This window comes from Vicugna pacos, chromosome 14 (genome assembly GCF_048564905.1).
Source record: "Vicugna pacos chromosome 14, VicPac4, whole genome shotgun sequence".
NCBI classification, from domain to species: domain Eukaryota; kingdom Metazoa; phylum Chordata; class Mammalia; order Artiodactyla; family Camelidae; genus Vicugna; species Vicugna pacos.
Window position 1 is genome coordinate 50,171,560 of NC_133000.1, and position 26,149 is coordinate 50,197,708.

General features: G+C 36.4%; 1 protein-coding gene across 23 annotated transcripts in view; it reads right to left on the reverse strand.

The window, feature by feature from the left end:
- Window positions 1-17,364, reverse strand: part of RBM26 (RNA binding motif protein 26) — a 74,019-nt gene extending 56,655 nt beyond the window's left edge. For all 23 annotated transcript variants that reach the window (XM_072976434.1, XM_072976431.1, XM_072976430.1 and 20 more), the window contains exon 1: window positions 17,226-17,364. In XM_072976434.1, coding sequence (XP_072832535.1) covers window positions 17,226-17,296 — 71 coding nt within the window. In that variant the 5' untranslated portion in view covers window positions 17,297-17,364. The remainder of the gene's footprint in view (window positions 1-17,225) is intronic.
- Between the last annotated feature and the right edge of the window lie 8,785 nt (window positions 17,365-26,149).

The window sequence follows — 26,149 nt, forward strand, 5'->3', positions numbered from 1 at the left end:
TTGCAGCAACATGGATAGACCCAGAGATTACCATACTAAGTGAAGTCAGTCAGAAAGACAAATACCATGATATCACTTATATGTGGAACCTAAAATATGATACAAATGAGCTTATTTACAAAACATACTCATAGACATAGAAAACAAATTTATGGGGATCAGGAGAGGGATAAAGTAGGAGTTTAGGATTAGCAGACACAAACTATTATATGTAAAATAAACCACAAGGCCCTACTGTATAGCACAGGGAACTATATTCAATGTCCTATAATAAACCATAATGGAAAATATGGAAAAGAATGTGTGTGTGTGTATACATCTGAATCTCTCTGCTGTACACTAGAAACTAACACAACACTGTAAATGAACTATACTTCAATTTAAAAAAATCACCCCTAGATATAAAGGTTGTAATTAATCCTCCTAACACACTCATCATACTAGTTTTTACAAATTAATTTAGGGGTTTCAAAATAGTAATGAAACTGTAAAGTATTAAAAGGAAATAAAATTTGAAAAGCTAACACTCCAGTCATCCCAGAAGAATATTTCAAAAAGTTTGGAGGGTTTAGAAATTCAGTGGAAGATAACTGATGGAATTTAACCCAACCTTCCATTTTCAGTAATCTTGAGAAGGAGGAGCTGGAGGTGGCAGTGGGAATTAAAAATTAAATTTAAATATGTTAACTCAGTAACTTTAGAACACGGATATACACCCACGTCTGTTCCTACCAAATTTTCACTTTATATTCAAGAAAAATACCTAATTTGCAACAAAGTCATACAATTATTCTGTACTAAGAATTACTCTTTTAAAAACTCAAATTCCATTACAACAAACATAATATATAATTGAAAAATTCAGTTGCCATAGTTTATACAGCTTCATTCAATTCAAACAGAGGCAAAAACATTATTTTTTCATAGTAATCAGTTACAGCAAAGGTTACTAATTAAGAATTACTGCATTCCCACTTCATTCTACAAAATAAAATAAAACCACCACAAAATAAACATATCTAAATATGGTCTTCCATGAGCATCACACAAATCATTTATCACTGCAAGAAACTTACCACAAAACATATAATTATAACACTGAAAACAATTCAGTTAGTTCCTTCATTCTCCTATATTACCCCTACGTAATGGCAACAATTTCTTCTTACCCTTGAGAGCAGTGGTTCTCAAGGTCTCAGAATCCTTTTACACTTTAAAAATTATAAGAGAACACAAAAAGCTTTCATTTAAATGGATTATATCTACCAGTATTTACCACATTAGGAATTAAAATTGATAAAATTCTAAATTATTCAGTTTAAAATAACAACATATCCATTACAATTTAACATAACCTTGGTGGGGGGGGGGCAGGAGAAGTAATTATTGGTATAAGTAAACGTGACATCCAATGGTAGGGCTGACTTAAGGCATAGCTGGATCCAGGAGTTCAAAAGATGTCAACAGGATCCTCCCATTCCATTTGCTTTCCTTTGAATTTGCAGGTGCTCTCCAAGTTGCAACAAAGATGGCCCTGATCAGTTCTGGGCTCACATTATTCTGACAGCTAGTGAAGCCAGAGAAAGGGGCCTGCCCTCTCTCTCAGAGCATCATATTGATCCTTGAAAATGACTGATCCTCCCCAGTTTGAGCCATATCCCCACTGCAGGGCAGAGATGGGCAGAGCTCCATGACTGATAGCCTCACCTGAAACTAAACACAGGTATCTCCTATTTCTTGAAAGTTTGCTTTATGCCACTTTGTAAAACTTTTACAAAAGACCTACATTAGTAACTGTTTTCACTAACCATGAGAAATCCAAAAAGGACGTTTGCTTTTACATAAAAAGACAAAAAGCAAAAATAGTGTCCAGCTTTTTTTTCTTTCCTTTTTTTGTGCAGTGAGCCATACTGTATCATGAGCAGCAAGAGTAGCACTGCCAAGCTCCTTCCTCAGGAACTACATTGGGCATCCTCAGCATTCAAGTCACCATAGCTATGACTATTATCTGTAAGCATGTGTTTGATCTCGATTTATTTTGTGCATCCATTAGCAAGATGTGTCCTAAGGTAACTGCTTCTTCACTTAACACTATTTTGGCTTCTAAAAGGTTTCACAGGAACACTCTACTTTTGGACAGATGGAAACCTGCACCCTATATTTTTTATGAAAAAAAAGTTTTATTTTCACAATGAAATAAAAATGTAGTGAGAAGACTGACAATGTTTCACATTTTTTTGCAAATACTAGTAATGTCTGGCCTAAATAACAGACTGATTCTTTAACCTACTTTCACATTCACTCTGTTGTGATACGCTGTTTGGGTTGAAATATATGAAGAAAGTCTGTCCTCAACATAGATATACACTTGGAAGACCGAGGAAACCTCAAAAGACCCCATGAAAGGGCCTCAAGAAACCCCAGGAGTCCTCACATCATATTTGAGAATCACTGCTTTAGAAGTTATTCAGAAAGTGTTCATTAAATGTCTAATTCAACATACTCCCAAAGACAAGACCCAATAATCAGACTGCAAAACTCTACAGTGTTCAGTGCAAAAAGGAGTACCCCAAATAGCAAACTGAGCACAGAGGTGTGATTAACAGAACAATGTCACAGAACTCTCTTAAAAGTGGAACTGCAGAAGAAATACTGATATGGCAGCCTACAACAAAATTCCACATTTAGTATATGTTTTACATTCCAATTCACAGTTGAGGAAGGGTTGAATTCTCCAGGTAAGGGCTCTAGCTTCCAAAGACTTCAGTTTCCTTATATGAGAGAACAGATGCTCTGCCAAATTAGAAATAATTACAAATAAATATGATTACAAATATGAGAGCATTACTATTAACCTACCAACACCAAAAAAAATTACTAAGGAACAAAATACAATAAAATTTAAAGTTATAAGATGCCTATTATACCCACCCGATCTTCAGAATAAGTGCTAAAATCTAGTCACTGTATTTTAAGCACTATTCCCTATCAAATCTATGTTGTCTTCTAAGCCAAACTGTCAGCTTTTCCTTGAAGCAGTGCAGTACTGCAAAAAAAAAAAAAAAAAAAAAAAAAAAAAAAAAAACCTGACTGAATTCCAAAAATCCAGGGCTTTTCAGATTCCTAGTCTAGTGTTATCTTACCTTATTCACAAATTATGTAATCCTAGGTTAGCATTTTATTCCCCTAGGCTTCAGTTTTCTCAGTTTTAAAACAAAGGCACTGAACTATAAATCTGACAATAAGATGCTAAGCTTTCACCATCATTGCACTCCCTCCCCTAATCTCATTCCCAGGAACTTTCAGTTAACTGAACTTAAAAATCATTCAGTATGTAATTCTAAATTTTTTTCCTCTAGGTCTTTTTCAAGAGCCATAGAATTCCCTTTCCTGAACACTCATGAGCAAATTTTGAGCCTCTGGGAAGGACAAAGAATAACTAAATTCTACTAAGTAGAAACATTTTATATATTCTTCCTCAATTGCCAGACCTTAAGATGCATACATATTTCTACCACTGTTAAAATGTTACTATTGGTGTGCTTATCTGTTTCAGACTAGGTAACTGTGTCTACCTTTTTCCTAGAACCAATCACAATGGTTAAGAAGAATCTACTAATTATCACACTATGTAACAGTATACTTAATTAGGGGAAAATCAACCAAAACTCACAAAAAATAACTCTCAGTTTAGGTCAAACCCAATTATAACAAACATAAAGGTGTACAAACAAGTTCAAAAAGCTGTCACAGATACCCAAAAAGTTCAATAAAAAGTCCCCAAGCATTCTGACAAGTCCTTCCTTTTTCTCTATATCCTTACTGCTGAGACAGCCCTCACATATATTCAGTACATATGTCCTAAGAATATTACCTCTCTCTTCCTATCTCCTGCCAAAGTCCAAATTCTGGCATTTTACAAACCACTCTTAAAATTAGAATTAAAAACTGCTACTTAGTCTTCCTTGTTTCCAAAATGCTATAATCTAATCAAATCTCTAAACATCAAACTTTCATTCTTAAAAAGAGACATGATCAAGTTATTTCACTGCTTTATTAATCTTCCCCACTATCCCATAACTTAGTCCCCAAAATGTTCACACACTTCAGCATGGCAATAAAACTTTTTCTTGATTTGAAACCAAAAAAGGATAACTGGAGTCAAAAACCTTTTCCTAACCATAATGAATAGTCATAATTGCTCACTGAATACAACTGTTCTTCCAATTTGGGAGTATTCATTGTCACCAGAAGCTTCAAAACTTAAACATTCCAATTTGAGAAAGTGCTTGAGAAACTTCACAGACTAGTAACTGCAAGTTTATAAACTAGTTTTCAAAATGGGATCTCTCTCTCTCTTACACACACAGTCAGCCTGTTATAAAGAATTAAATTTTTTGAAAGAGTAAAATAAATACTGGATATATCTTTAAGAAAATAATATAACAATAAGAAGGGTCACATTGATAATTTCTTTTAAATATGCCCTAAAAAGGTTCTAAGTTATAAGTCTAAAAGTACTTGTTACATTTGAAACTATATTAAAGAGCAAAAAATGATCGCTGAACTGCTTATTATTGCTTATGTGTAGGATCTGAAATTATCCAAATGTTTTTCATTTACAACAATGATTTCATTTAAGATTTTTATAAATGTTTTTTTCCATATTGTTTTAAACTGCCGGTAAGCAATGGAAAATTAATAATTAGAGAATGGAGGCACAGCAATTGTTTTGTTGCTTTTTTCCCTTGTCTTTTGTAGGGAAACCACCCAATTCTATGTGAAGGCTTGGAATGCCTAAGAGTTTTGCAAAGCCCTCCTGCTCCACTCCCAGACTTTGCTAGTGCACTGGCAGGTCTCTTCTAGTTTCCCTTCCCTGCTTCCAGAACACTCCTGTGTTTTTAGTTTGTAAGTGTTGAGTGGTTAGCTGTTTTATGACATTGTTCCATTGCCACTGTCCTCCACTGATTCTGACAAGAAGTCAGCCACCATTTGAGTCTTTGTTCTCCTGTATGTAATGTATCTGTGTTCTTTCTCTCTTTGACTACTTTTAAGATTCAGGTCAGCAGTTTGACTATAATATGCTTAGGGCTCTGTGTATGTATGTGTGTTTTTATCCTGCTTGGTTTTGTCATCTTAGATATGTATTTTGATGTCTTTCATCAGTCTTGGAAAGTCCTTGATCATTATGCCTCAGTTTTTTCTGTCTTATTTTTCTTTCCTTTTTCCAAGACTTTAGTTACTTATATTTTATACTGTTTGATACTGTACAGATATCAGATATATCTTTTAAAATTAGTTTTATTCTTTTGCTTTTGGTTTGGATATTTTCTACTTTCCTATATTCAAGTTCATTGCTGTTTTTCCTCTATGGTGTCCACTCTGTTTTAAAGCAGAATTTTTTATTTCTGTTATCATAGTTTTCATTTCTAGGTTTTTCCATTTGACTCTTTTTAATAGTTCCTGTGTATTAGCTTAAGTTCCCCGTATCTTTATATATGCTATTCACATGTTCCGATTCTGTAGCATTTTTAGCAGTTATTTTAAAGTACTCATCTAACAATTCTATTATTTGGGCCATCTCTGGGTATGCTTCCATTGACTATTTCTTCTCATGTGGATCTCATTTTCTTACTATTTTGTGTTCCTTATTATCTGATCTTACTCTAAACATTTTGTGTAAAAGAACACTAAGGTGGAAACTGAAGTAAATAAGATTTCTCCTCAGTAAAAGACATGTTTTTTCTTTTGTTAGCCTGTAGAGTGGAGTCAATCATTTTGTAACTGATGCAGCTTGGGGCTTTGTAAGCAGCTTTACTTTGATTCAGTTCACCATGGCTCCAAATATTTCGATGGCACAATCAGAATTTTCCCTTTCATAGGATCTAGAGTCTCAGCAGTAGATCCTGTGCCTTACCCTCTAATGTTTGAAACTAAAAGAAAGATGTAAAACCGATGACCTAAGTTTCCACCTTAAAAAAGAGGGACAGGCCAACAAACTAAACTCAAAGTAGGAAAAAAGGAGATAATAAAAGTAAAATATTAAAACAGAGAACATAAAAAATCAATAAAGCTAATAATGTTCTTGGGAAAAGTGAATAAAACTGTACTACTAGAAAAATTAGTAAAGAAAATAAGAGTAAAATTACCAACATCAGGTATAATTTTAAAAAGGGGAGGAGGAACATCACAATAGATTCTATAATCATATGACTAGTAAGGCAACAACATAAACTCACATAGACTCTATGTCAATAAATCTGGCAACTTAGAGAAAAATCCTTGAAAAACATAAACTGTCAAAAGTGACACAAGAAAAAACATGTAAATAGACCTATACCTATTAAAGAAACCAATTTTGTAATTTAAAAAAAAAAATCCATCTTACAACAAAAACTTCAGTTTCTGATAGCTTCACCAGTGAAGTTTACCAGACATCCTAGAGAAAAAAGTAAAATTCAGATAGCCCTCATAAACAAAAGCAAAAATTCTTAATAAAATATTAGCAAATCAAATCCAGCAATATGTATAAAAAGGATAAAACTTCATGACCAAGTAGAATTTCTCTCAGGAATGCAAGGCTGGTTTAATGTTTGAAAACCAACCCCCATAATAATACACAATATTTACAAAAAAAGAGAGAAAAATCCACATGATCATGTCAATAAATACAGAGAGAAAATCCCCAGATCATCTCAACAAATACAAAGAATCTGACAAGTTCAACATCCTTTCATGGCAAAGCACTCAGCAAACTAAGAATACAAGAAAATCCCCTCAATCTGGTAAAAGGTAGTTATTAAAAACCTAGCACTAACATCAGTTAATACTGAAATATTAAGTCTCTTTCTCCTAAGACGGAGAACAAAAAACTCTTACCATGCTAAGTTAACTTTTACTGTCATTCCTAGCCAGTACAATAAGAAATGAAGGCATTAAAAAAAAAAAAAACAGAAAGTAAAACTGTCATTATTCACAGATACAACAGGTAGAAGAAAATTCCAAAGCGACCACAACTAGTAAGTTCAGTTAGAAAGTTGAAGAATACAAAGTCAATATGCAAACATCAATCACTTTTTTATATGTAACAATAAAAACTGGAAAACTAAATTTTGAAAGCTTTTATAAAACATCACATACCCACGGAAAAAAATCTAACAAAAGATTTACATGACCCCTACACAGAAAACTACAAAATGTTGCTAGGAGAAATTAAACTTAAATAACTGGAGAGATAGATACACCACATTCATAAACGGAAGACTAAATATTATGAATATGCTCTTTCTTCTAAAACCAGTCTCTACATTCAACACAATCCTTATCAATAATCACACAGGTTTTCCTGCAGAAACTGACAGGGTGATTCTCACTTTTCTAGGGAAATAACAAAAATCCAGCAAAACCTAGACAATCTTTAAAAGGACAAACTGGGAAGATTTACATAACCTGATTTCAAGACTTATTACAAAGTTAGTTAGCTTTAGACAGTGTGGTATGAGCATCAGAATAAACAGTATCATTGGACCAAGACAGAGTCTACAAATAGACTCAACTATACAGCCAACTGATTTCAACCAACAGGCAAGTCACCTAATGGAAAAAGGAAAAGTCTTTATAGAAAGTATTTATGGAAAAATTAATAATACACTTATTAAAGAAAAAAGAAGCCATTAACCCTATCTCATTTCATATGCATTTTTAAAAATTCATTTGAAGTGTACAAACCTCTTGCTCGCTTGGGTAGCACATATACTGAAGTGTACAGACCTCAAAGTTAAGCATATAAATTAGGTACAGTAAGAGATTAACAACAATAATAAAAAATAATAACAATATACTGTAATAAATGGTGTGAGAATAAAAGGTAATCTCTCTCTCCTTTCAAAATACTTCATTGTACAAATTGAATGACTTTTCCACCTTAAGTACTTATCACCCACAGTTGCTGTAACTTTTGCAGCTTAAAGTGCAACAGCAAAATTAGAAAGAATTTCTTTTTCCTTCTTCACAATTTCACAAGTAAAAGTTTCATTCTTATTACTGTAAATCTGAGCAACCTCAGTATAGGATTTTTTCTTAAGTTGAGAACTATCACCATTACATTTAAAGAAAGCACTTTATGGCTTCTTTCTGGCATATCCAAATTGCCACCATTACTACTCTCATGCTTCGGGGCCATTATTAGGTAAAATAAGCGTTACTTGAACACTGGCACTGTTATACCATGACCTGATAACCAGGACAGCTACTAAGTGACTAATGGGAAGGATATGTTGGACAAAGGATAATTCACATCCCACGTGGGACAGTGTGAGCTTTCATCATGCTACTCAGAAAAGCGCATAATTTAAAACTTTTAAATTGCTTATTTCTGAAATTTTCCATTCAATATTTCCAAACCTCAGCTGATCATGGGTAACTGAAACCACAGAAAGCAAAACCACAGATAAGGGGGGACTACCGTATACAAGTTACAGAGTGGGGGAAAAAAATCTACAGTACATTATACATGAATAAAGAACTCCTATAAACCAACAATAAAAGATAGCCCAGTTTTAAAAATAAGCAAGACTTAGACACTTTACAAAAGATTTAATAGTCAATAAGCACATGAAAAGGTCCTCAATAGCATTAGTCATAAAGAAAATGCAAATTAAAACCATAATGAGAATTAAACTGTATGTCCAAAAAAATGTTAGATGCCATTTCATACTCACTATAAAGGTTAAAAAAAGGAAAAAAATTAATAAATAAAAACCCTGACAATACTAAATATTGCTGAGGATATGGAGCAACTGGAACTCTCATACATAGGAGATAACAATGTGAAATGGTTCAACCACTTCAGAAACAATTTAGCAGTTTCTTATAATGGATAACATAAATCTACCCTATGACCTAGCAAACACCCTCCTAAGTATTTACATATATATATATATATATATATATACATATATATATATATATTTCCACAAAGACTTGAATAAGAATATTCATAGCAGCCACACTCATAATGCCAGTTAGAAAGTAGATGCATTTGTTGAGGAAGGAAAGAAAAACCTAGAAAGAAGCACAAGAAAATTTTCCAGAGAACGCTCTAGATCTTGTTTTATGTGATTACTCTGGTGTATATAACTGTCAAAACTTATGCAACCAATCTGTTTATGTTAATCACACATCATAAATATACACACCATAGTACTATTTGTTCAGTTACTCAATACAGGATGGTTAAATAAATTACAGTACATCCATTACATTAAAATACTATGCAGTCTTTAAAAAAAGGTGGAGGGCAAGCTTCTTAAGTATTATATGGAATAACCTCCACATATAATATCAACTATGTCAAAAAAGAGTAAGAAAAATATACAAACATATTTGCTTGTACAAAGGCAAAATATCTCAGGAAGAACCAATGAGTAACATATCAAGTGTACTCCACTGTTTCATACACATGCAAAATACTAAATATCAAGTTTAAAATGAACTTTTACCATTTCAGAAGTTACTATTTGTAAACTGAAAAGGATTTTTCCACAGAAAAAAAGGTAGTGGGAGGTAGTGAGTAAGTCTGGTAGGAAGGGTTTACTATCCACTCATTTCTTTCATTCATTCTCTATTCTCTGGGACTAATGAAGCACGAGGAAGAAAGAAAATTCCTAGAAGTCATTTAGCTCAAGATTCAGTTACTCATTCTCCATATGTACACACCGAACATTGAAATACCTTATTTTCCATTTTACTCATAATACAATTCTTTTATCTTGGTCTATGCATCTAAAATAATTTTACCTGAGAAGTACTGTAAGACAAAAGGAACTGCTAAAACAGGTAGGAAATGCTAAATCATTTTAACTACTCATCACTCAGATGGAAAAGCCAACTAAGGTTGCAGCAGTAAAACACGGTAATGGGTCAATTGAAGTTAAGAGGGTGAAGGTCATGAAAAATATTTTAGCCATTAATTAATTATAGGAAAACTCTTCTACCAACTGTAAAATTCATCAGACTAGAATTAGAGTACATATTTTTTTGTGTAGCTCCATGAAAGCCAGCAATCTTGCACACAGAAGCATTTACCAATCCTTTAATGAACAAATGTTAATACTCTTCAGTGTCTTTTCCCTCTTAAAAATAATTAAGTTTTAACCAATCTGAAGGTGCTATAAGGTAAAAATAAAGGGAAAGGGACCCAGAGATGAGTAAAACTTCAAAATGCTCACATACCTGCTTTTATAAAATAAAATAGTTCTACACAAATGCTTCTTCTCTTTCTTTAGGTCATGAGTGCACAAAGTAGGGATTTCAACTAAGGCACTTGAAACTCAGGTGTATACAACACACAAGACATTGTGCTGGATGCTATACAGAACAGGAAGACATTTAACCTCTATTTGGAATTTACTTTCAAGGACCTTAAACTTCTAATAATAATGCTGGAAAATTTAAGACTTAGCTAGTAAACAAGTTTGGAAGTGATGAGTATCATAAACAATGCAAATAGAGAAGAGTCATGGAAAATAAATCACTGCTTCCAACTGGATAGATGATAAATGGCTTTCTGGAAGAACTGGAATCAGCTTGATCTTTGATTTCAACATATATAAAGGAAATGGAGAAAGGCAGTACATCATAGTGCACAACAAAGTCTGGAATCAAAATGTCCTGTTTTGAATCCTGTCTCTATTATTTATTAGCTATGAATGAAGTGTATTAATCTTCCTAAGACTCAATTTCCTCATCTTTAAAACTGGGATAACAGAACCTAACTCACATACAGTAAGGTACATACAGTAAATGACTGGCATGTAATGAGCCCTCAATGAATGTTACCTTCTACTTAAAGTTGGGGTAAAAGGGACAGTATAAACAATGTGACAGAGAATTAGAATAAAAAGTTCAGCCTCATTGAAATTAAGACATATAAAAAATAGGAAGATATAAACTGGGAAGATAATTTGAAAGACATTAGACTTTTGAAAGCCAAGTTTTAAAGTATGCAATTAATTATCCAGGAGTGAAGATTTTGATCAAACAAAAGGATAGGTCAGAAGAACTGGAAGGGAGAAAAGGACTGGAGATAAAGATTTGTTAAGAGACAAACTGTAATGGTTTGGATAAGGAGTGTAGAGTTCCCTATTGGGCACTGTCATTATAAGAATTATTAAAAGAAAGAGAGAGAACCCAATGATTAAATGAATGGAGAGGGAGGGGAGAGATGAAGGGAGGAGAAGCCAAAAAATAAAATTTCAAACCCAGGTTCTTTGGAGAAATGAAATGGAAGTAAGTGAATTCAGGGAACATTTTATTTTCAGAAACATAATTTGAAGTTTGGATGAAAGGACCAGGTGGATTTTAGCTGGCAATTGGGGTTAAGACCTTAAGGCTTTGAAGCATGGTTAAGTCTAAACTAACTTATGTGAAAAATAAATGCATAGAGGTGCTCTTGGAAAAGCTCTAAAATTCAAATGCAAATACGTATATGCAGTATCCTAGGGAAAAAAGTCTTTAATCAAACTTTCAAGGCATCTACAATACACACACAAAAAGTTCTTAAAGTCACTGGCACATATTACAACAGAAATTATCCACAGCAATGAATGTGAACAAGGCGTCAGGAGTTGAAATGGTTGAGGAAAAAAAGTCATGGGAATAAAACTAATAAAAATACAATTCAAAGGCAAGAAAAAGAACTTAAAGAGATAGGACTGATTTGAAAAGAGACCCAAAATATTAGGGATCCAAGACATGACACGTTTAAAAAGAAAAAAAAAAGCAGCTATCAACATTATCTAATGTTATACACAGAAGTCAAAGAATTAAAATTTATATAAAATTTTATATTTAATAAAAACATTTACTGGTAACATTAAGGTAAGCAATTCTGGTGGACTATAAATAGGAAGAAACTATATTGTAAGGCATTAGGAAGTAAATAGTTGGGGGCAAATGAGTGAAAAATCAAAGGCTGACTACTTTAAGATTTAACAGTGATAGGAAAAGAAAGCTACCACGAAAGTGACGAAGTACGATTTCATTTTTTGTTTTGTTTTTTGCTATTGTTCTGAGTTTTTCTTAAGGAATGGGAGATTGACTCTCTCTGGCCAAAGGAGTCTATAGAAAAGGAAAGATCAAAGGAGGGAAATAGGAGTAAAGTTCAGAAATAAAAAGATCACCTTTCAGTTCTTTCAGTAGAATAGGGACAAAAATAAATTTTAATGTGGCAACAAAGGTATAGTAACAAGTATGACTGACATGGAAAAGATTACAGAAACTGAAGTTTCTTTTTTAAAGTCTAAAGCACTGATAACCATGATGCTTTAGAACTTCATTCCTTTATAACAATAGCTACTACCATGAAAATGTAATAGTAAAAAAGTATATACAGTAATAGGAAAGAATACACCATATTGTGTAGTAGTAAATAAAGAACATAGCTCCAGAGTCAACAACCTGAGTTTAAATCACTGTTTAGTCACATGCAGGAGCTATGACTCTGGGCAAGTGTCTTAACCTCATGCTTCACTGCCTCAGTGTCATCACTTGCAAAATGGAGGTAATATTTACCTTATAGAATTGGAAGTAGTAAAAAACTTACAACAATCATATAAACGTTAACAACAGCAATAATAGTAATGTAATCTATCTGTGTTTAGTCAACCAGCATTTAAGAAAGGAGAGAAGGGCTAGGCTCTTAAAAGTATGTTTCATTCAATACTTTCAACTACAGAAAGAAACAAGTGTAATTCTCCCTATTATAAGGAAAAGGGAAGTTCATTTGCCTAGATTACTCAGTTCATAAGTGGCAGAGCTAAGATTTGAACACCGGCCTACCTTGACACAAAATGTTTCCTTCCCACTATACAACACTACCTCCACAGCACTACATAGCAGCAGGAACACAAAACTAGGCATTCTGTTCTTTACTACTAAACTCAACAAAATCTGAGCATGTCATTAAACCTATCTGCCTTTCAATTTTATTTTCTGAAAAATCAAGGGGTTTGATTAGATCTTGAGGTTTCCCTTTAGCTAAAAAAAAAAAAAATCCATAATTGGTTGGGGGAGGGTTGATAATAGCTCAGTGGTAAAGTGTGTGCTTCACATTAACATGCACCAGGTCCTGGGTACAATCCCCAGTACCACCACTGTAAAGAAAAGAAAAGAAAAAAACAAAAACAAAAACAAAACACACACACATACAAACCAAAAAAAAAAAAAAAACCACCTAATTTTATTAAACCACTACATTTAGTGCTGTGTAAACCCATAAAAAATTTTAAAATACAACAGAAAATCTTTTGTTTAAAAAACACAAACAAAAAAATTGGACATCAAAGAGTTAGTTTAATTTTTTCCAGGACTTCACATTATAAAAAAGAAACTAATATTAGAACAATCAACATCTAATTTTATTTTATTATTAGCAAGTAAGACTAAGCAAAAGTTTGATACAACAAAACATCAATCTTAAGTATTTCAAAAATGACAATCTTAACACCTATACTTTCGGTAAATTAAGAAAAAGAAAACTCAGAATCCTGATATATCTATAGACAACTATAGACAACTGAAATACAGACTTACCAACTCATGCTAAAGTGCAACCAGGCTGGTTTTTGGGGGTTTTTTTGTTTTTTTTTTTAATATTAATCTGAAAACTCCTCCCCTAAAACCTCTAAAGCCCTTCTCTGGCTTCCCACTATCCTTCAATGACATCCCAAATCCTTAACATGACTCAACAGTCTCGTGTGATCTGGCTGCTCTCTCTAGAGTTATTCACTGCTATACTTTCCTTGTTCTTTTTTCAATTTCTTTCAGTTCCTCCAAGACACCTCTTTTGTTTCATTAGCCTTTATACCATCTGCTCTCCAAAACCTATAATGCTGTCACAGCTCTCCATTTCCATCCTTTGCCCCAGCAAACTGTTCTTCATCCTTCCCGGCTGCAATGAAAATTTTATCAACCCAGGAAAGTCTTTCCTGAACTCCTAGACGTATATTCTGACAGCATTCTGAATTCATAACACTCATTAGTCTTATAATTACTTGTTCATTATCTGTCTTCCCTGCTAAATGGTAAACAATATGAAGATAGTCATCTCATGCTGTGTTTCCTACTATCCCCAACAACTAACACATTGCTGGGGAGGGTATAGCTCAAGTGGTAGAGTGTATGCTTAACATGTAGGAGGTTCTGGGTTCAATCCCCAGTACCTCCTCTAAAAATAAATAAAATAAATAAACCTAATTACCTCTCCCCCCCAAAAAAAGTTTTAAAAAGAGAAATTGTTTAGCACAGAGTAGATTAAGTGCTCAATAAATATTTGCTGAATTAATACATTCAAATTATGGTGCAAGTCAAAAACTGTGAGATACTTTACTAGAACAAATAGCTATAAAGTTCTACACAGGTTTCAAGTTACATTTTACCCTTGGTCCTTCAAATGGTCCTGCCTCAAATAGGTGCTATTGGGCAATTACAGTTTTAAAGTAAAGGAAAAAACACTCTTTAGATTAAACAAACACATCTTAAAGTTTCACAAAACCAAGGTAAGAAATCATAGATCTTAAATAATTAGAATCAGTTTTAAAAGTCATCTAAAAGAATTCACCTGAAGTGCAATTAAAGGGACAAACTTGGATAAGGGTTCAATTTTACATCAGCAGTGTGCATTATAAAAGAACCAATTCCTACCACACTGTCTAGGCTCTGCAAGCAGTGCTTTATTCCAGCAATAATGACTGCAGTGCTACAGTCGTCTGAGTAGGCTACAGGATACCTGAGTATGCTTCATTAAAACTAAAGAAAAATTACAAGCAAACACACTAAGAAGCTATAAATAATTTTCTCTTAGGTTAGTGAAAAAAAGGAAGTGGTAATATAGCTGGTAAGTAATTTGTAAACTGAAGGCTTAAAAAAAGGAATGCTATTTTAACTTAAAACATTCTTTTAAGTTTTCTGTTAATACTTACTGCTAATTACAAACCAGGCAGTGTTCAAAGATTTTCTCAATACATATTTATTGTTTCCCCCGTTTAGACATGAGGAAGCAGAGGCACTGAGCTAAGTAATTTACCCAGTATATAGCTGGTAAGTGGCAGAGGTAGAATCCAAAGCCAGCCATTCTGACTCCAGAGGCCCCCTCTAAATCACTACACTACACTGTTGCCCAATCCACTGCTTCAATCCACTGAAATACGGCTTCTATCTGCACCACCCCTCTCCAGTGAAACTTTTTACTAAATCCACCAATGATTTTTACTTTACCAAACAGGGGCCACTTATCTGCCACCACCTCCTTCATCCGTTACGCAGCATCCCATCAAGCTGACAATCCACCTTCTTTGTCATACATTTGCTTCTTTAGTGACATCTATCCCAATCTTCTTCCTACCTCAGACCTCGACCCCTCTTCTCTTCCCTATTTACATTCTTCCTCAGAAATCTCCCCCAATCCAAGGCTTTAAATACTATCTGTATGACTCCAAATATTTCTAGTTTTGGCTTCAGTTCTAAATTCAAACCCACCTACCTATTTGATATCTCACTTAGATGTATAACAAACACCTTGATCATCAAAATCAACCATCCTACTCTCCTCCCTTCAACCTGCTCTCTCCAAGCCTTCTCTACCATCACCGATCCAGCTGCTTAGGCCAACTTCTTAGTCATCGCCATTGATTTCCCTTAGCCTTATCTCCCATGTCCAATCCATCACCTAGTTCCAGCCCATCTACTTATAAAACATATTTAGTACCATCTCCACTATCACCCTAATGCAAACTATCTACATCTCTGCCTATAACACCCTTCAAAATGGTCTCCTTACTTCTAGTCTTGCCCCTTTGAACTCCACAAAGCAGGCAAGGTTAAAACAAAATCACAAATCAGTCCTTGTCTGCTTTACATCATCTAATGTCTTCCCATTATATTTCAAACAAAATCCTAGCTCTTCACCATGGCCTAGAAGATCCTGCATGCAGGCCTCTGCCTACTTCTCCAACTTCATATCCTGCCATTCTCTCCCTCATCGTAAGGTTTCTCTGCAGCCACAACTGCTTTCTTTCTATTCCTGGAACACACCAGGATCATTTCCGCTACATGGCCTTTGCACTTGCTTGCTGTTCCTTCTAAAAGGAACATTATTTCTCCAGACTTTCACACAGATAGTTCCTTCTCCTCCTTCAGTGTTGCTCAAATGTCACCTCCTCTGAAGTGAGTGACATTCTAACGACTCTTTTGCATGATCTTCTATTATACAACCATCATTACTCTTACTACCTGAAGTTATCTTATTTACTTGCTTACTATGTCTTCCTGGCTTTGAAATTTAAAAGCTCTAGCCCCAACGCCTCCCGAAGTACATAGTAGGCACTTAATAAAATTTAAGTGAGTGGATTTTTACCCATTGCATTTTAAGCTGTTTACTGTAAATCAACCAATTTTGATAAAGCCCTTGGCCTATGATATATTTTGTATGTATTAAAAGATAAATCCTTAAAACACTCCTTAATTTTTCCCATTTATTACATTTCAGCACTCTGAACCCCCCTCCATCAAAACACCCACACACCCCTATAGAATCCTACTTAAAACTGCTAAATATTCCATATGGACAGACTGTATTTTCTTCCTCCAAGCGAACAAACGTGTAGGTGGGAAAAGGGAATTTTACTGGGCACCGTAGCACCTGTTACATCTTCAATCAGTGAAGAGAGGTGCTGATGAGCCAGATAGCACATGGGAGACACGGCCTTTCTTTCAGGGATTTTATTTAGGTAAACCGTGAGTGGCTTAGACTAGAACTGTCCTAATCCCTAATAAGGGCTATTCACTTCATTTAAAGAAACAAAGCAAAATGGTCTGTGGACAGGAAATTACGGTCGGATTCACTTCAAAAAAAAAAAAAAGACTTAAGGGCCCTCGGCAAATACGAGTTCGAGTTGTAGTTTGGGGTTGGTCTACATATAACGGGAAAACAAGAGGAAGAGACATTGGTTTAAGGACCAATTCAGCGATAAAAGGTCAGCTCGGGCTCCCAGGGGTATCCTGAACCTGGAGCGAGGGTGGAAGAGGAGGAAAAAACACAAGAGCACTGGGACCTCCGTTCACCTCTTCGGCCTCCACCGCAGGCACCTGGGGAAACTGCACACATCTGTTGTGTCCACCTATCTCCCACTTCCATCCCTGCAAGGAAATAGCCCCCGGATACTCACATGGGCTCGAGAGTCTTGCTGAGCCAGGACTTGAGTGCCTCGAAGTTTTCAATGATCATTTTAGAAACCATCCACAGCGGCCCCGAGGCCCGTCACACTCCTCAGCCCGCCCAGGTCGCGGCCGCTACAGCCGCCGCTGCCCCCGCCCCCTCCTCCGCGCGCCGCCCGCGTGGGCCGCGGTGGGAGGCGCCGGTGGCAGGTTCCCGCGAGCCCCGATCCGCAACAGCTCCGCGGGGACCGCCGCAGGCCGCGAGTTCACAGGGTGTCAGGCGCTCCCCCTCCCCAGACCCCGACCCGGGTTGAGGCAGCAACGGTTTGCCTGGGCCCTCCCCCTTCCCTCCACCACAGCGAATCTTCCCGGACCGAGCGCGCGACACGCGCCTAGACCCGGGCTTTCTCTCAGCCTTGGGACCAGGTGCTTGTTGGCAACGCAGAAGAGGCAAAAGTGAAGAAAGCGAAGACGAAGGACAGCTGAATGGGAACGATTCGGGGGGTCTTCCCGGCTCCCAGCACCCCCAAGAAGATGGCTGCCGATAAATCTCGCGAGAATTGATGAAGTCTCGCGGTGACTCCCGGAGCCTGCTGGGAAGAGACGTAAGACGGGCGGAGAGCGCGCGCTGGGAAGCGCGGTAGTGGGACTTTTGCGTATTTGCGTGGTTTGTGGCCCTTGTGCTTTTCCACGCTTTGGTCCTCTTAAGGAATGAAGGCTCTCTTTTTTTCAGAAGGAGCGAAAGGCTGCTGACTTCAGGAACAACGGGAACCCAAGCTCGTCGTCTGTAACAGATGGCGTGACGCATCAGCTGGAACGAACCTGCGGACTGGAGCTCTCCTGGGAGAGCGTCCACTCGGATTTGCCGGGACGCGAGGCGGCCAGGGGTTACAGGTGTGCTGCGCTGTACTGCCTCTGCCGTTAATCTCAGGGTCCTGCAGTACTGTGTTCCGTTTGTGCTGTGATGTGGACAAAACAGGGAAGAACGGGCTGGTCGAATCTAACGCACTGAGCTCCAGAGGATTGGCGTCTTGTACAAAATTATTCGATTCATTAATTGGCAGAGCACTGGTGACCTAGGGATGTCCCTAGCCCTTGACAGTTCTCAGGTAGCCTCCAATCATCTGAAACTTTATGACTTTTACCCAGCCAGAAATTTTCTCCATTTACGGCCAATTCAGCCCCAGATAGGGAAATTACATAGTATCAAAAGAGAGAGGCTTCATATCAGCATCCTAAATAAATAACTTCCTTTCTCCAGGGTGGTCAGATAAATTTGATTCCTGCCTCCCTTGTTCTATTTGCTATTATTTACTACCATTGTACTAGGTGGAATTTTGCAAAAGGTCCAGTGCCCATAAACCATAATGAAATGAAAAAATTCATAGTGTAAAGACAGTAAATAGACCAATAAAAAGCTCTTTATGGCAGACACAGTGGTAGACTAAATTGTCTGAGTTTATAATTTGCTAGAGTAAAGTGTCCTTAATAAGTGGGAAAGATTTGATCAAGTAAGAAAAGCTAGACATTTGTTTTAAGATATAGCATATAAAGTAGCACTTAAATTAGAAGTCAGCTACTGAATAACCAGGGTGTTGATTAAAGTGATTTAGCTAAGTGAAATAAGCTGGACACAAAAAGGCAAAAAGTCTGTTATTTCCACTTAAGTGAGGTATCTAGAGTAGACAAACCGCTAGAGACAGAAAAATAGAATGTTAGTTGCCGGAGGCCAGAGGGGTGGGGGAGAATAGGGAGTTATTTTTTTAATGAGTAAAAAATTTCAGTTTGGAATGATGAAAAAGTTCTAGAGATAGGTGGCTTTGATGGTTGTGCATCATTGTGAGTGTTGTGAACTGTACACTTAAAAATGATTAAAATGGTAAAATTTTACCACAATTAAAAATAATTTATATATTTAACATTGCTAGGGAAAAATGTAAAATCCTAATTGTTTAGCCTTTCTGTTGAATAGCCTCCCACAGGCGAACTCCACCAGTGTTTTCAATATCATCACCAGCTGTTGGGTAACTCTGATCCTCCATTGTAGCTAATCATCGTTCTTCCATCAAATACTGCATGCTTCAGGTAAACCGATCTGCTCACCCTCCCCTCCTCCAAACATTTATGCACATCATTTCCACAGGGAAGGCTTCCATTTCTTTCTCTGGCTACTCAAAACTTTGCTCATCTTTCTCTCTCAGTACCACTGCTACTGTATTTTGGAAGCCTGCTCATATTTTTCCAAAACAATGGCAACAGCCTTTTAATTTCTCTGCCTCTTAGCTACCCCCATATCAGTTCATCTTCAGTTGCCTTTATCATCATTGCCTGTAATAGCAATTATTGTAAACGTGACTCTAATCACGTCACTTCCCTGCTTAAAATCTTCAGCAACTTCCACATTGTCTTCTGGATAAAAATCTAAATTCTATACCACCTATGAAAGGCCTTGTATATTCAAACCATTTATATTTGCCTTAGAAACTTTTTTCGCTGCCTCTGAACCTTTGCTCCAGCCGTGATGAACTATTTTATGTTCCTTGAAAGAGGTGTGTTCTCTCACTCAACTGATCCATTGCAAATTGTTTCCCTCCTTGCACTTGATGTAATCCTACTCATCCATCAAAATTCAGTGCATACATCACCTTTGGGAACACATCCTTGCCCTCCCTGCTCTAAAGCAAGAGTCCCTCTGAGGTTCTATCACATCAGCCTGTGCTTGGGTCTAATAATGCTAATTGCTTTATTTTTGTGATTATCTGATTATCTGTTCATTAGTAGACTGTTCATGGCTTTGAATCTTCAGCTCCATGCATGGCTCCTGATATATACAGTCAATTTTCAACTCTCAATTTTTTGAGTGATCAGATGAAGCCCTGACACTTCCATGAAATCTGCCCTGAACAGTATAGCTGATAGCAGTCTCTTCCTCTTCTAAATCCGTGGTTACAGTGTTTATTATCACTCCACAACTTCCTAGCGTGCTTCTCTTCTTAACCTTTAACATTCATCCCTCATCAGTTCAGTGCTTCATCTTTGGCTTTGTCTTCAAAGGTGATGATTAGGTACTGTGATAAGCAGGGCAACTAAGAAAAGACTAAAACAATCCCCATAGACTACTTTCTCTATTCAATAACAAACATTCCAGAATGTCCAGTATTAGGTTACCTACTTAACATTTTCCAACACACCATACTCTTTCAAAGCCCTGTGGCTTTGTTAGTGCTGTTACTTTTGCCTGCAATCACTTTTTGTTGCTCAGATACCAGATGCCCTAGGCAAAGGTAGTTGCTTCTTGGTTCCTACCTATAGAATAGACATTAAAACATTTAGTTTTTTCATCTGTTTCCCAAACTAGATTATGAGCTTTTTAAGGATTAGAACTCAAGTATATTCTTTTTTGTACTTCCTGCACTTAGCACTGTGTCTGGAACTCAAAAATGTCTTTGTTTATTGAAGGATATGTGCTTCATTTTAAATAAGAAGAAAGTAGAGGCATGGGGAATATTTTCGCTAGGCAAGTCATAATGATATCTCTCCTGATAGATCTCCTTTTCTTACTTTGCTGCCCTCATCCTAGGAATATTCTCTAGGGTGTATTCAGCTCCTCCTTATATTCTTCCTGTTCTCTCTCCTAGTTAATGAAGATGATCTTATTACTCTCAGTGGTGCTTTGGGGGTCTTGATTAAAAACTTAGCCTGTATTTCAACATCACGAACATATTCTATATTTTTCTTCTATTTCTTTTATAGTCATTACTCTCTCCAGAGAATCATGTTTAGGTCTTTATTCTCTCTGGAACACATTCCTTTATTTGGTGTAAGGTGAGGATCTAGTCTATTTTTTCTCCAAACAGCAAGCCAGTTTTTCTCTATAATTTTGCTCAGCAGTCTTTCCCTTCCCCATTGATTTTTGATACCAGCTTTATGTATATTCATATTTCCAGTTGTATGTGGCTCTGGTTCTGACCTCTTCAGCTGGTCTCTTTGTGACTACACCAGTAAATGTGTTGTTGTTATTTACCATCATGTTACAGACTATCTTAATACATAATAGGGCAAATGCTCCCCTTTGCTCGTCTCTTTCAGATTTGACTCAGCTAAATGTGAACCTTTGGTCTTCCAAATACTTCTTAGAGTGCTCGCTTCAGCAGCACATATACCAAATACTTCTTAGAACAAGATTGTTGAGCTTGGCAAAAAAAATTCTTCATTGAGTTTATAAATTAATTCGGCTTGAATTGGCATCCTACAATGTGTGGCGGTTACAGAGGTGCACTCAGAGCTACCTTCAAGAAAGGACTCACTGCCCAGCGGCAAGGCATGCAGTTAGCTGATAGCCTCCAGTTGTTCATTCTTTCTGAGTTCACCTCAGCTTCCAAGCTGAAGTTATACCATTGTCAAGGCTACCCGTCTTTCCCATACCCATCCTTAGCTAAAGACTGAATAAGGCATAGTATAAGGACCTTCGCCATGTTAGGATGACAGAGGCTTTGTCCGACCTGCATGGCAATCTTGATAGCTCCCCCTACCCAATTCCTCCCTTTCCCTTCCACAAATGTTATTCTCCAGTAAATCTGTTGTACTTCTAATTCCATCTCAACATCTGCTTTCCAAAAAATCCAATCTATGACACAAGTCGTCTTATTCATTCTATTTTTATTAATTTTTTTAGAAATCACAGTTAACAAGAAAACCTAATCATGCCTTCTGCCCCAATTACTTCTTTAGAACCACCCCTAGCCACTTCAATTTAATATGATCTCTCCCAAGGTGTACATTCTAACAAACTTTTGACTTTCTTTGGCCATCATTAATTTAGCACCTATCATTTTATTTTTTAGTATACATACACTTTATCCCCTATGGCCTCCTTAAGCACCTCGTTTCATCAGTTACTTCCTTATCTCCTGTTTTCAACTCTGCACTGTATTAGGTCTTTCCAATTCATCATTCAACAAATGTTTACTGAAGGTCTACTCTGTTTCGAACATACTACTACTACTTGCTGAGAATACGGTGGTGGACAAAGAAAACATATCTGCCCTGTGGAGCTTATAGCCTAATTTAGAGGAGAGACATTTCATGGGAAATCATATAGGAAAAAACAATTACAAATTATATTAGGTATTATGAAAGAAAATAAAAGGAATTATGAACCTTTATAACAATTTGGACTGGAAAGGCTCAAGCATGGCTTCTCTGAGATATAATACTTAAATGGTTAAGAAAGGGAATAACGAGTAGAAGTTAAGAAAGGGAGTAATGAGGAGAAGTTAGCCATGTGAAACAAAAGACCGACAGGAACATTCAAGGCAGACGTAATAGTTTATGGGATGTTCTGAGGTAAGGAAGAGCCAGGATCTTAAAGAAAGCCAGAAAGGTGGGAGGGTATCCAGGTAGGGGGAAACATGGCTGTTGGTTAAACTAGGTAAACATGGGACATGTTAAAATTTTTGAACTAGATTTTACTTAAAATATGATGCACAGCCATTGAAAGTTTCCCACTGTGGCAGGATGAATTGAAACCATGAACACACATACACAGATACTTCTTCTAAAAGAGAAAGCTTAAATTGGGGATTTTTAAATATCACAGAAGAGAGACAAATCGCTCTTAACATAATAATGCCAGGATTTTTATTTCCCTAGAAGTGAATCAGAAGCATATTAATGAAGGGAATATAGTTTTCTCATCTGAGAATAGGCACTGATAACTTGAAAAAGAAAAATAATGCTTGCTGTTGTGAGGTTTATCCTTAGGTAATTGAAGAAGAAACACTTCAGCAATTCTAATAGTGTAAACTGGGATCAGAGGACATTCTATCATTTCCCCCTTAATAAGATCAGAGCGCTTCTAAGGAAAAAGAGTTTGTGGGACAATCAGCAGTTCTTCAGTGGGCACTCCATCGGTACCTGTAATTGGTTATAGTCACTCCATATAGCAGCACTTTTATAGAAGGGATCCGAAACTACAGAGTAAGTGGACTGGGAGTGTGCTAGTAATACACTGAGCTCTTTTGCTTTTTTTATTCTACATATGGAGAGGAAAAGTCCTTACATTTAAAAAAAAAAAAAACTGTCTCAATAAAAATGTAATGTGAGCCATGTATGTAATTTTTAATTTCCTGGTGGCCACATATTTTTTTAAGTTAAAAAAATGGAATTAACTTTATTAATATATTTTGCCCAATTTATCCAAAATATCATTTCATTGCACAATTAATATAAAAATTATTGAGATACTTTATGTTGTTGCTGTTACTGAGTCTTTGAAATCGTGTTTGTTTTACACTTAAAAGCACATCTCAGTTCAAACAAGCTGCATCACGAATGCTCAGTGGCCACACATTGCTGGTGGCTCTTGTCCTAGTCGGTGCAGATTGCAAACTTTAGAGGGTGCTTCACGTGGGAATTCAGTTGTGCCTGATGCCTGCTGTTTCAGTGCTATTGGTCGTTTTTTCCTGCTCGGATTCTGGCCCCCAATAAAAGTGGGCTTGAATTTCAAAAGCCCTAATTGAAGGTTCTACATCATTACTTCTGTAGTAGACAGTTTTTTTCTAAGGCTACTAAGGAAATGAGAACAAAATGTAGAGGTGAGCCTTCTTCAAAAGACCGTTTATTCCTCCCCTCTGTTAGCCATAGTATAAAAGAGGGGAGAGGGGAGAGGGTGTACATAGTTTTCTTCTGATTCTCGGCTTAAAGGAAAAGGACATCTCCACAGTAAATATTTGTTTTTTAAAAAACAGTGAGATGAAATATGACAGAGTCCCTGCAGAGGCTTGCTAGGGATTATGTGCATATAAGCATGTAAACACCTTCTCATGGATTTCCAAAGTGAAGTTTATGAATCTGCTTTGCTCTCTCAGGGTGGTTTTCTTGAGGTCTTTTTCCTTACACAGCGAATGGGATATCAAATGTAGCATGAAAGATGAAAGGACGCCCAGGAATCTTGGCTCTCAGTCTAAGCTGTCAGACTCTAACTCAGGTTTTGAGTTTTCTTCCCCAGTGTTCATTCCTTCAACGAACACAAACTGAGAGACTACTGTGTGGCTATGAACTGTTCTAAGCCTGGAGGTACAGGTGTGAACAAGACCTGCAAGGCCTCTGCCCTCACAGAACTTGAATTCTAGCCAGGCTATAAGGCCCTCCCAGAGTTCTTTTTGATTTCTGAGTCTCCCTGCCTTAATATATTTTAAATGTTTTTTGTTACGGAAAAATTTTAATGTATGCAAAAGCAGAAAAAAGTATAATCTTTCCTATTATCCTGTCTCAACATAGTTGGGTCATGGTCAATCTTATTTCATTGACACTCTGTCCTCTCTCCCTACATCATTTCAAATTATTTTGGCAGATTGATATCACATCATTTCACCAGCAGATGATTTTAATAATACTACATATTTGATTCCTCCAGAACTGAGATTTACGTCTATCTGCCATCATCTGTAGCAGTTCATAGGGACTTTGTAAATGTGTGCATGTACAGGAATATGTAATATATGTATTCATGCAACATGGGTATATGTCTTCAACCTCCGTCCAATCAGTAATATAATACCTATTGAGTCTTCCTCTTAAGCACACCTAGAAGCTACTTGTTGTCATTCAGCCTAGGCGACACTGCAGCCAAAGAAATCCATAAAAGCTCATTCTAATCATATCACTACTTAAAACTCTTTATTGACTCCCGTTTCTCAAGCTGAAGAACAAATTTATTAATAATAATACCTAATTGAAATTAAGTGTATTTTATAATTTTAAGCACTGCTAAGTGGTCTATATTTATTATAGTTAATCATCACAATTTAGCATTTCCATTTTACAACTGAGGAAATTAAGGCTTTGAGTTGCCCAGGCATATACGGAGAGTGCCCAAGCATGGCAGAGATTGAACCCAGATCAGCTGACAACAAAGACAGCATCTTTAACCACATCTTTACTAAATCTTTCATTACTTGGTGCCTGCCTTGCTCTCCAGCTTTATCTCTGACTTCTTAACCTTTTGCACTCTACGATGGTGGCACACCAAAATATTTGTAGTTGCCCAAAAAGTAGTGTACTATGCGATAGACAGACTGGTTTATGCTGAAGAAACCACCAAGTTTCTTGTTCATTCATGTTCATTAGGAACATGAATATTTTTTAGAGCATTTGAGATTTCTTTTAAAGTATTAAACTAAACATGGAGAGAAAAACTTTCCTACATGTATTTTATAGTTAGCATTTTTATTTTGATTTGCAAACGGAAGAAAATTACAATATTTTTGAGGCATGGGGCCTAGAAAATCCTTAATCTATTCCTAGCTGTTCTTTATTCTATTCCAAGCCATGCGGTTCTTTGTTTTTTGCACAAGAGACCCCTGCTGTTTAGCACATTTACCATGCTCAACCCTGTTCTTTCCCTAACTCCTAATCACCCTTCAAGATTTAGCTTAAAAATTACTTCCTCCAGGAAGACATCCCTGGGCCAAGTATTCACAGTATTTATCTCGATCATAATTATATCACACCGTATTGTTAATATTTGTCTATACCACATGGAAAGATTTGGTTCCTTGAAGGCAAAAGCTTTTTTTCCACTCACTGTTTTATTCTAACATACAATAGATAGTACTTTTTTTCTTTTTTTCAAACAGACAAATCTTTATTAGCCGGCTATAGCAGAGGAGTGCCACACATGATGGAAAATTCAACATTTCAACAGGTGGAAATTAGGGAAGAATATCTACAGAGTTTGCAGGACAGAGTTAGTCATAGGGTGGCCTTGGCAGAGATTGGTCAGAATTTGTAAACTAGGAAGTTGCTGGAACAATCAGTAGTCTTATCTTTGGTACCCATGGCTTTGTGTGGAGTGATTGTTAAGTTAGTTTGTTGTCTTATTTAGAATACCATAGGTCTGAATGAGGTTGTGTTAAGAATCTGAACTTAGTTT